Here is a 12,984-nt window from a genome sequence, read left to right on the forward strand (position 1 = left end):
GGACTATGTAAACCACTTTGTGAGCCAGAGACTTTAATTTTAAGTTTGTTGAGAAACTGGCATGATTTATGTGTGTATACAAATTTAAAAGATTATCTTTTCTGTATGTCATTGATTTCTTGAACTGCTCAAAAAATTCAAACGGAGAAAGTAGCATGACTATAGATGTTTCTTAATTTGAATGAAGTTGCAATTGAAGGGAGAGTAAAGTTGGAACGACAACTGCGAAAAATGTGGAGCGGACTGAAAGTGTGGACGACAGAATTACTCCACATAGATGACATCCCTCACCATTACCGCGAGCACTGCATCGTACGCGGGTATCGGAAGCCAAAAAGCTCGGCCACGGACTGCGTACTGAGCGTCTTCCAACTGACCAATGAGACGCTTAACTTCTGGACCCACTTCCTACCATTCTGGTACTTCATTTGGCGACTGGTCGCTGTCTCGTATGATTTCGATTTCTGGGTCGACCCATACACGTGGCCGCTCCTGGTCTTCATGTTGTCGTGCTGTGCGTACCCTATCACCAGTAGCATGGCGCACTGCTTCAACTGTATGTCCGACCGGGCGCAACACATCTCGTACTTCATGGACTACGGTGCGCTCAGCCTCTACAGCCTTGGATCGGGGATAGCGTATCATGCTTACGTCTTCCCGGATTCGTTCATCGGTTCGTGGTTCGACGATGTGTTCTTGAGAGTTGCCACATTTCTCGCCGTGGGTTGTACGCTGTTGTCGTGTATGTCACGGTTCGAAGATCGTCCAAGGATACGAAAGGCGCTGAGACTTCTGTCCTTCTCTCTACCCTACTTCTTCAACAGTGTTCCACTCTGCTACAGGGTAAGGTGTCTACCTGAATACACTCACTCACACTCACTCTGGCAAGCTCGCTCGGAATCTCATACCTGAATGCATGTATACCCATTTAAGAGCTGATGTCTGTAAAAACCAAGCAAATTCAGAAAAAGTTGGCCAAACTAAAAAAATCGATTTTCCTTAAATTTTGTGTGGTGGTAGGGCCTTGGTCCAAACCTACAAAAATGGCAAAGGTTTAGATCTGCGGTCACCGGTTGCCATGGCAACGGCCATTTTTCAAAATGGCGGATTTTCACCAAGGGACGGCCTTGGTCGCGTCCAAAATAGGCCTTCTTTGGACTCCTGTAGCCCCCACAAATTAACAGATATTTTATCAATTCTCGCATATGTTATTACCCATATTCTAATGAACAAAATGATATATAGTGATGCTCAAAATATTTTTGTAGTCAGGTGCAGTAGATGTTTAAAAATGATGTGTTTTCGTGAATTTCCAAAATTGGCAAAAATCCATTTTTTGACCATTTTTATTGACCATTAGCTCATTATCAGGCAAATCAATTTGCTTCATTTTCGGCACAGTTATAGTTTGAACCTTTGTATACATCATATGTAAAAATAAATTTGGGCCTTTAACGTATTGAACCGTGGTGGCCCCCAGAGTAAACCAATATTTCCATTTCAAGAAAATCGTAACCATAGAATTATTCCTGGAAAAACAGTCATAGCTTACCAGAAATGAATCTCGTTATCATTTTATGTAACAGAGGAACTTACCTATCACTTATAAAAGCAGGGTTGTTTTAGATTTTTTTTATAATTGCCTTTAAAATGATTTTTTTTTAGTTTTTTTGGTCATTTTTAGACCAAAAAAATGTATATTTTGGCCCCAGCACCCTGGTAATACAACCAAATGACCTGAAATTTGGTATGGGAATGTCCTGGACATGTACACACATGGGTTGATAACTGGTTTGCCATATGATAGAACAAAATGCTGAATTTTGTGACTTATTTGGGGCATTTTCGGCCCCAAAACTACATTTTTTGCCCCAGTACCCTGGTTTTACAACCAAATGACCTGAAATTTGGTATAGGAATGCCCTGGACACATGCGCACATGGATTCAATAACACTTTGGCATACTGTTCAATAAAATGCAAAATTTTGTGATTTTTGGTTTATTTTTTCCCCCCAAAAGTACATTTTGGGCTCCCCTACCCTGGTTTTACAACTGAATGACCTGGAATTCGGTATAGCAATGCCCTGAACATATGCACACATGGATTCAATAACATGTTTTACATACAGTACAACAAAATGCTTAATTTTGAGATTTTTGCCAGTTTTTTTTACAAAATAAAAGTCATTTTCTTGCTCCTGTTCCCTGGTAAATAACCAGTAAATAACCGGTAAAAAATTGGTATAGGAGCGCATTGGAAATGGCTTTTATAACCCGTTTTTGCATACAGTGCAACAAAACGCTTAATGTTGTAATTTGTGGTCATTGCTTTACCCAAAGTACATTTCTAGCTCCTATTCCCTATTAGGCATTACAGGCAAATTACCACCTGGACTCCAATAACCCCCACAAAGTAAGAGATATTCTATTGATTCCCGTATATGTTATTACCCATATTCTAATAAGAAAAGTGAGATAAAGTTATACTCGAAATGTTTTTGTAGTGAGGTGCAGCAGATGTTAAAAGATGACGTGTCTTTGTAAATTGTAAATTGCCAAAAAGTGTTATTAAAGTGTCCAGGGCACTCCCATACCGAATTTCAGATTATTTTGGAAAAACAGGTTACAGGAGCCAAAATATTTTTTTTGTGAAAAAAATGGCAAAAAACACACACAAAATTCAGCATTTCGCTGTACTGTATGACAAGCATGCCCTGGACATATGTGCGCATATGTCCAGGGCATTCCTATACCAAAGTTCAAGTCGTCTAAATTTTTTTAGTTGTGAAACCAGGCTACAAGAGCCAAAAAAGCACTTTTTTGTTTTAAAAAAATGGCCCAAAATAACAAATTAAGCATTTTGTTCTATTGTATGCCAAACGTGTTGTTATTGGATCCATCAGCGCATATGTCCAGGGCATTCCAATACCAAATGCAGGTCATTCAATGGTAAAGCCAGGGTACAGGAGCCAAAAATGTACCTTTTTTTTTAGTAAAAAAAATGACCAAAATTAAGCATTTTGTTGCACAGTATGCCAAAATCATTATTGACTCTATGTGTGCATGTGTCCAGGGCATTTTTATACCGAATTTCATTTACTTGTAAAACCAGGGTTTAATGGGCCAAAAATGTACTTTTGGGGCCAAAAATTACAAAAAGGAGCCAGAAATGTACTTTGGGTAAAACAATGATCAAAAATTACAACATTAAGCGTTTTGTTGCACTGTATGCAAAAACGGGTTATAAAAGCCATTTCAAAGGCGATTCTACATTTGTATACCGATTTTTTACCGGTTATTTACTTGGAAAACCAAGGAACAGGAGCAAAAAAATGCCTTTTTTGTAAAATAAATCTCAAAATTAAGCATTTTGTTGTACTGTATGTAAAACATGTTATTGAATCCATGTGTGCATATGTTCAGGGCATTGCTATACCGAATTCCAGGTCATTCAGTTGTAAAACCAGGGTAGGGGAGCCAAAAATGTACTTTTTTGGGGAAAAAATAAACCGAAAATCACAAAATTTTGCATTTTATTGAACAGTATGCCAAAAGTGTTATTGAATCCATGTGCGCATGTGTCCAGGGCATTCCTATACCAAATTTCAGGTCATTTGGTTGTAAAACCAGGGTACTGGGGCAAAAAATGTAGTTTTGGGGCCGAAAATGCCCCAAATAAGTCACAAAATTCAGCATTTTGTTCTATCATATGGCAAACCAGTTATCAACCCATGTGTGTACATGTCCAGGACATTCCCATACCAAATTTCAGGTCATTTGGTTGTAATACTAGGGTGCTGGGGCCAAAATATACATTTTTTGGTCTAAAAATGACCAAAAAAACTCAAAAAAATCATTTTAAAGGCAATTATAAAAAAATCTAAAACAACCCTGCTTTTATAAGTGATAGGTAAGTTCCTCTGTTACATACAATGATAATGAGATTCATTTTTGGTAAGCTATGACTGTTTTTCCAGGAATAATTCTATGGTTACGATTTTCTTGAAATGGAAATATTGGTTTACTCTGGGGGCCACCACGGTCCGATACGTTAAAGGCCCAAATTTATTTTTACATATGATGTATACAAAGGTTCAAACTATAACTGTGCCGAAAATCAAGCAAATTGATTTGCCTGATAATGAGCTAATGGTCAATAAAAATGGTCAAAAAATGGATTTTTGCCAATTTTGGAAATTCTCGAAAACACATCATTTTCAAACATCTGCTGCACCTGACTACAAAAACATTTTGAGAATCACTATATATCATTTTGTTCATTAGAATATGGGTAATAACATATGCGAGAATCGATAAAATATCTGTTAATTTGTGGGGGCTACAGGAGTCCAAAGAAGGTCTATTTTGGACGCGACCATGCCTTCCCTTGGTGAAAATCCGCCATTTTGAAAAGTGGCCGTTGCCATGGCAACCGGTGACCGCAGATCTAAAACTTTGCCATTTTTGTAGGTTTGGACCAAGACCCTACCACCACACAAAATTTAAGAAAAATCGATTTTTTGAGTTTGGCCACCCTATGCTTGGTTTTTACAAACAGAGCCTCTTAAGCTTGCATATCCATTTAATGATGAGTTACAGGCTAGAGGGTACATATTCAAAATGGGGTGTGGACAATGCAGGGGGTATGGGCAATGTAATTTACATTTACAGGGGTAGGGACACTACAGTTGGTATGGACATTGCAGGTGTACCTCCGCAAGGCAATTGTTTGTCAACTGTCAAAGTGGGATATTGATGTTGGCGTTGCCTGTAATTAACATTCTTCAATTCTGAAATTTTGGATTACATGCTATATACCATTTGTATCTTGTAGTAGGTTTGAAGATATGTGTTTATTTTGCATTGCTTGTAATTTTGCAAGTTCCCAGAATTTGTACAAAAAACTGGGTACAGACACTACAGTTGGTATGGACATTAAAGGGGTTCCATTTAACCCTATAGAGGATGTGAATACTAGAACAGGTACAGACACTATTATAGTGGGTCCAGACACTATGGGGAGCTCTGACACTACAGATAGTATGGACACTTTAGGCGGTACAAACACTACAGGGGGTACCGACGCTAAAGGGGTACAAACGCTGTAGGCAATACGGACACTACAGGGTATTGGACAGTACTGGGGGTACGGACAGTACAGGGGTACGGACAGTACTGGGGGTACGGACAGTACTGGGGGTACGGACAGTACTGGGGGTACGGACAGTACTGGGGGTACGGACAGTACTGGGGGTACGGACACTACTGGGGGTACGGACACTACTGGGGGTACGGACACTACAGGGTATTGGACAGTACTGGGGGTACGGACAGTACTGGGGGTACGGACAGTACTGGGGGTACGGACAGTACTGGGGGTACGGACAGTACTGGGGGTACGGACAGTACTGGGGGTACGGACAGTACTGGGGGTACGGACACTACAGGGTATTGGACAGTACTGGGGGTACGGACAGTACTGGGGGTACGGACAGTACTGGGGGTACGGACAGTACTGGGGGTACGGACAGTACTGGGGGTACGGACAGTACTGGGGGTATGGACAGTACTGGGGGTACGGACACTACAGGGTATTGGACAGTACTGGGGGTACGGACAGTACTGGGGGTACGGACAGTACTGGGGGTACGGACAGTACTGGGGGTACGGACAGTACTGGGGGTACGGACAGTACTGGGGGTACGGACAGTACTGGGGGTACGGACAGTACTGGGGGTACGGACAGTACTGGGGGTACGGACAGTACTGGGGGTACGGACAGTACTGGGGGTACGGACACTACTGGGGGTACGGACACTACTGGGGGTACGGACACTACTGGGGGTACGGACACTACTGGGGGTACGGACACTACTGGGGGTACCGACAGTACGGGGGGTACGGACACTACTGGGGGTACGGACAGTACTGGGGGTATGGACACTTATGGGAGTACGGACACTTATGGGAGTACGGACGCAAGTAGAGGTACAGACACTGCTGGAGGTACGGACACTACTGGGGGTACGGACACTACTGGGGGTACCGACAGTACGGGGGGTACGGACACTACTGGGGGTACGGACAGTACTGGGGGTATGGACACTTATGGGAGTACGGACACTTATGGGAGTACGGACGCAAGTAGAGGTACAGACACTGCTGGAGGTACGGACACTACTGGGGGTACGGACACTACTGGGGGTATGGACACTACTGGAGGTACGGACACTACTGGGGTACAGACACTACTGGGGATATGGACACTGCTGTGGGTACGGACACTACTGGGGGTACGGACACTACTGGGGGTACAGACATTACTGGGGGTACAGACACTGCTGGGGGTACGGACACAAGTAGAGGTACAGACACTGCGGGAGGGTACGAACACTAGTGGGGGTACAGACACTACTGGAAGTATGTACATTACAATACCAGTGATAAGGAACACAAATATTATTTATTCAATACATGTCTTGTCACCATCTAATATTTAGCAGATGTGAATTGTTGTTGTTATCTCCAGGTGTTCCTGTGCCATGGGGAGGGGTGCAGTCACAACGAGGCCGTGATCATATACTACTGGATGTTGTTCTTCTCCTTTCTCACGCCATTCCTGTATGCTACGCATATCCCAGAAGTCCTTGCTCCAGGTAATCGCTCAATCACACTCACCTACTCATTCACATGTACTCACTATGTGAATGACATACATGTGGTATTGTGCATCAAATATGTAGTTTACCAAATCTGCTATATCATCTAATAATAAATTGTTGTAAAATGGCCTTTATATCAGGAATTAAATTGCATACACCACTTCAAAATGAATTTCAATTACATAGGTATTTTTTGAGGAGGAATTTGGGGTTATGAAATTCCAGCGTCTTGCTGTTTTCTTGACAGGAAAGTTTGACCTCATCGGCCACAGTCATCAGCTCTTCCATGTGACCGGGATCATCGCGACCAACTTCCAGATTTCCGGCGTGCTGACGGACCTCCAGATGCGGCGCGAATTCCTCGACGTGGTGAGACCCCAACCCATGGAATTCTGGGATAACATCGGCCTGATGTCGTTAGTCCTCATGAAAAACCTTTTGATCATTCTTTTCTTCACTCTATCACTATATGTAGAGAAACCGACATGGTTGAAGGTCAGAGGTCATGGGATAAAGGGCAAAGTAGACTAAAAACTAGAGGTCAGGTCAAAGGTAATGAATATTACATGAGATTGGTTTCATGGTCCAAAAGGCACCACAATTTTTTAAAACAAAATGAAGGCCACTAAATGAGATTAACTGCATTTAATTTTTGTCTAAGATAATCTATATTTTGCAATATTGCTATAATTGTTACCATTGAATTGCTGTAAACAAACTTATTGCTTTTATAATTTATTATATGCTAGAAAAACATACAGCAGCAGCAGGGAAATAGTGCAAACTGGTCACCTTTTATGGAAAATGATCAATTCATCATAAGCTATACGTAAGATTATCCAAGACGGTAATTCTATGTGTACTGATTTTCGATTGATATTTCAAAAGCAGGAAAATGTTCATTATAACATCAATGCTTCCAGTTATATAATTACTGACAGGCATGGTTGCTAATTATGATATTTAGACATTACCTGTGGCAGTGCCTTATATCAAGGAGGTTGAACCTCCTTGCTTATATTTAGAGCCAGTGTTCTTGATATGCATTGCTTGTGCCTTATGTCTGTTATGATATGAATGGTGGACTGCATTACACATTATTTAAATGTGAGTAGTATAGAGGGAGCTATGTCACTGCGAAAATGTATTTTTGACTAATATTCCCTTGTTTTGAGCATTTTGATAGATTATAATACACGATCTATGGCACATCTGTGCAATTTGTAGACATGGTTAGAATGCTGCTCTAAAAGAATACCTATATCACAAATTTCTCCACAAAAATGGCAATCTCAATGGAGAGGAATTTGTTCATAAACAGAAAAATGACTATTTCTTAAATTTCAGGATTAGTGCTTTTAATGTTTATTGTGTAATAGTATGAAAAATGCTGTGCCATGTGGGAACTGAAACTTTTATTTTAGGAAAAGGCAGCTTTTGTTATAAACTTGTTGCAGTGGCCAAACAGACATTTTATTTTTCTTTCAACAGCAAGATTTTTAGAAATATATAAGGAGCTTCAGGTTAGAAAATAGAATTATTTTCACCTTGGTTTTGCTGAAAAAATTGTATTTGTAGCTAGAAGCATTCAGCATAATAATGTTGTCTCTATTTTTCTGCTTCCTTTGAAAAAAGTGTATGTTGCACTAACTAGGGAAAATGCCATCAATAATTATCATATACATGTACAACTATAAAAGAGAATGGATAGAGGGTAAATCTCTCTAAAATATGGATTTGCTTTGAATGTGGTACAGGGCTGTCTGCATCTTTAGATGTTTTCCATCATTGTTTGGGAGGCTGCATTGTAGATTTTTGTTGTCAAAGCTGTCATTTTAAGCTTACGGAAGACTAGTATATTTTTCAGTTTCATATTGTGTTTAAGTTCAGATTTTTGGGATGGATATCTGTCCTAACAAGCAAATTTCCATCCTGATACAGAGTGACGGGTCCTGGAGAGAGCCCTTAGTGTCATACATAACTGGTAGTGTTGTTGACAAAAAATGAACACTTTCTACTTCAAACACTTTGTATAAAAGAATTAGATAGTTATAATATATAACTAAAAAAAGCATTTGCAAATTTAATATTAAAAGAACTGTGACAAAATATCAAAAAGCGATTTTGTTCTAGTAACTTTTGCAAAATCTTGCAAGCAATCTTTTTTCTCTTCAAGCAGATATTTTAAAATGCTACGTTAAGAAGGTGTTCACTTCATTTAAAGTGTTCAATTTCTAAACAGCCAGTAGTATAGAGTTGAAATAGACCAACCACTGTTGTGCTTTATAGCCTAAAGAGTTATATATTTTACTAGGTGATAGGAACTAAATGCATTGCTGCTCAAATATATATATATATATTTTGCAACAACTTATACAAGTGGAACATATACCTAGCTTTTATATTATTATTGAATTTAGATAGGGGAAAATGCTTTAGATTTATATAAACATAGGAACATGAACATTCTTATCATTATATTGATGTAGGCAACATATATATTTTAGTAGGTATGGACTAGTCCATTGAAAATCAGTCACAAATTAGTTAGATAGTTAAAGACCGCCATAGAAAAATGTGTCAAATGTGAAAACAACTTAAAGTGTGAAAGTTTGGGGAATTTTTACCAAGTTTAATGCTCCCATAACTGATTTTAACATATTGTAGTAGTGATAATCAAGTTATGTATGAAAATATAATGTGAGAAAAAATTGATTGTTATTCTGAAAAATGTTGCTTTTTCAAGATACATGTAGAATGGTAACCGTTGTATTTAGTTTTGATATAAGCCGGTTTATCGTAAAAACTAGCGATGTAATATAACGTCAAACTTGCAGGCCTCTGAGACATAAAGAAAACATGTTTGAACATATATGAACATGGTCTAAACAAGAGCTGTTTACAAGTTAGGGGCCTTCACCTTTGACATGTTACCCAGAATGCATTTTGCTGTGCATACACAATTCAAACAGTGGACAGGCTTATACAATGTAGCGATGTTTACAGCAATGGTTACCTTTCAAATAGTACTAGAACCATGTATTCATGTATGTACATGTTTTGTTTTGATTGATGAAAGCTTCCTTGTCTTACACAGTAGCTCCAAACTTTGTTTTGAAAGGTGTGAAAATGTTTTGTTTCCTTTTTGTTGTCATCCAGCATTTTTTTAATATATGATATTCTAATGCAATATTTTGCAAAATGTGTTTGTCTGTATAAGTGTATATGGTGTGTGTGTATGTGTGTGTACAGTATAGATATACATGTATTTTGGCTTTTGATATAAAAGCCACATAACAAAAAACTCTTGAATATCACAGAATGCACAGAAGCTCGTTTTGTTCCAGTTGCTTTTTGCAGTCTTTTCAGAAGTGAAACTATTCATATCAAATATGCGCCAAATGTATTACAATAATTACATGTATTATTGGTAACTTATAACCAATCAAAATCTTTCTGACAAATCCTAAGTGTTTAACAGCCAATCAGCACCAAGGACAGGTACTTTGATCATGAAATTTAATTAAATTGAATGGAACAAGAGGTTTGGTGAAGGGGGCCCAGGAAAAGCTCGTAGGCATTTACACCCCTTCATGTTGTATTTTCCCTCCATCAACATAATATTCTTTATTGTTTTAATTTATGCAAAAATAGAGAAAACAAAAACAAATGTTCACAATACCGGAGTACATTGTCACTCGGGGGTAGATTTTTAATACACCGGTACATGAGGACATGAAAACTGTATCTTCAAAAGCTCCCCATCCCTCTTAACAGGAATTCCAAGGAAGCTATTGAGATTACCTTTTGAATTTTCATTGATGCTATATTTGCCTCGTTCCAGACGGATTATTAAGTGGTTAGCGTGCATATTCAAAGCTGTGTTGTACGTGCTCCGTACCAGATAAGTTATGCCAAGGACTTTATATAACGTCCTTCGTTATGTCTTTATCACCGCAAACAGACCAATCCTGAGTTCATCATAATTATCAGTTCTGTCAATGAGAGGATAGCAATTATTGGTTCGACCAATGAGAGAGTCACTGCATGTCCATTAAATATAATTATATTTTCAGCATAGGTGTTAGCTACAGTAAAAGTTTATTTATTTATTCATGAGAAGCTTTCATTGAGATCATGAGGGAAGAGGCAAGGATAAAATGATATATAACAGAAATAAGGATTGCATAATGAGAAGTTCAAAACAGCTATTTTAAAAAAATTCTTGAGGGAAACTATTCTATAACAGAATTTGGTTTCTCTTGTATTGTAAGACGGCAGGGACAATATATGGTGGAAGTTGTAATTATTCATAAATTACTGTTTCAAATTTCATAATTTCTAACCATAAACTTTGTATGGGTTGCTTATGGTGGATGGTGGCCCACAGCCCTACTAGAAGCGTTAGTATAGTGCCCGCTGCGTTCTTTTTATTCCGTTTGCGCCTGGTATATAAGTACACGTTCACATAGGTCGTGCTTTCGTCGTACAATTTTTAATGGCATTGGATTTTCAAGCAGGCTGAGACAGAACCAACCACCAACATGGATCCAAAACACCATTTTGTGTACCAAGACAGTTGAACTTTGCAGGAGATGTACATTTTTGTCCTCCAAAATGCCCGAAGTTAACGATCGTACAACGATCGTACGTACACGACCTATGTTACCACGCCCTAACTGGTTTCGATACGTATCGGGACTCGTATCCAGGTCGTACACTACCAATTTTTTTTTACCCAAAAAGTAACATTTTTTAAACTAAAAAATTACTATTTTTTCTATAAAAAATAACAACTGGAAAATAACATTGTCACCAGCTGCCAGACGACTTTTGACAATTTTCCAACGGCAACCTTAATCAAGGACGCTATAGAACGTCCTTGTCATATTCAAAACCTTCCCATCAGTTTCGCCTCTTATGAGGAATTCCGAGGAAGTTATTGAGATTACCTTTACTGTGATGACGCCATATTTTGCTTCGTTCCAGACAGATTAGTGTGTGGTTAACGTGCATATTCAAAGCTTGGGGATACGTGCTCTGTTAGATTTACAGTAAGTCTTACATCGGACAAAGCAGCCAATTATTGACATTAATATATGTTATCATTGTATATGCGCATAAGAAGGCAAACAGACATTAGAAAGAGAATAGACATTTTACTATATATTTAGTCAAGAGCTTTATTATGTATGACATAGTCCTTTGTACAACAAATGGAATTCATTAGAAGAAGTTGATAATTATGCGTTTTGTTTTGAGGTGTAATTTGTACTTGATAGAACAGAAGATGACAGCTGAACTTTATTGACTATTGAATTTTTCTCATTGGACTGGTCCAGAAAAAGTGGATTTGAAAAATTTGGTGGACGGGATGTTGGACCTATTAAAAATGAACAGATTCCATGATCAGGCATTCACACGTTTTGGGTCTGACTCTTACTGGTCGAGAAAAATAAGAAGAGCGAAGTAGAGTCTACAGTAACTGTTATTTCTACCATCTTTTACAGTCAATTGTACAGAGGCACTTAGCCTTGTAGGATTTTAAAAAGCCAGTGGGAGTCGAACACTACACAAAACAGATTTTTTTTGTAGCGAAATGGACCATTGTGTTGAGTATCGCCCATTCACAAGTTCTCACATACTGAATCAGGTTCGGGTCCGGACCTGGACCTGATGCTCTGGACCTGAACTGGACCTGGACCTGAATCTTCTGTACCGGTACCCACCCCTAACTGATATACATTGTAAAGGAAAACACCAAATCGAAGGTCAAGTTCGATAATGAGCCCTTGGTGGCTTTATGAGGTACAGTGCATTGGAACTTGGCCTCACAGCCAGCAAGTCTTTTATTCCAGAAATAACATTAAATTTTCCAAAATACAGCAGTTAGAAACCACCGTTCTTCGACTTGCTATCCCTAAATCCCCCTATAGTCATAAAAACAACGATATAGGTTACAACATGGATAAAGGTGAACTAGCATTTCAACTGCACTCCGGGCTGCCGAACTGTTGCACTTTATCACAGGTCAACAAAATCAGGCAAAAATCCATGCACGTGCTGATGTCACCCATAAAATTCACTTCCTGTGTCCTGACGTTCTGGGTACAAAACTTGTAGAATAAGTTTCTAATCCTTTCTTATATCATTAACATTCTAGTACAACTGGAAACATTGTCACTAGCGGCAGGACGATTTTATACAATTTACAACGGATATCTGGCAACCTTCATCAAGGACGTTATATATGAAACGTCCTTACATGAAATAATTCAAAACATCAGTTTTGCCTCTGAATTGAATTCCAAAGAAGCTACA

General features: G+C 38.9%; 1 protein-coding gene across 1 annotated transcript; it reads left to right on the top strand.

Annotated features, from left to right (window-relative positions):
• The first annotated feature begins 8 nt into the window (after nucleotides 1-8).
• Nucleotides 9-7,282, top strand: LOC118411556 (membrane progestin receptor gamma-B-like). Its single transcript, XM_035813912.1, has 3 exons — nucleotides 9-843; nucleotides 6,531-6,657; nucleotides 6,911-7,282. The coding sequence occupies exons 1-3, from the start codon at nucleotides 166-168 to the stop codon at nucleotides 7,192-7,194; spliced, it is 1,089 nt and encodes a 362-aa protein (XP_035669805.1). The 5' UTR covers nucleotides 9-165; the 3' UTR covers nucleotides 7,195-7,282.
• Nucleotides 7,283-12,984: the final 5,702 nt, after the last annotated feature.

Source organism: Branchiostoma floridae, chromosome 3 (genome assembly GCF_000003815.2).
Source record: "Branchiostoma floridae strain S238N-H82 chromosome 3, Bfl_VNyyK, whole genome shotgun sequence".
NCBI classification, from domain to species: Eukaryota; Metazoa; Chordata; class Leptocardii; order Amphioxiformes; family Branchiostomatidae; genus Branchiostoma; species Branchiostoma floridae.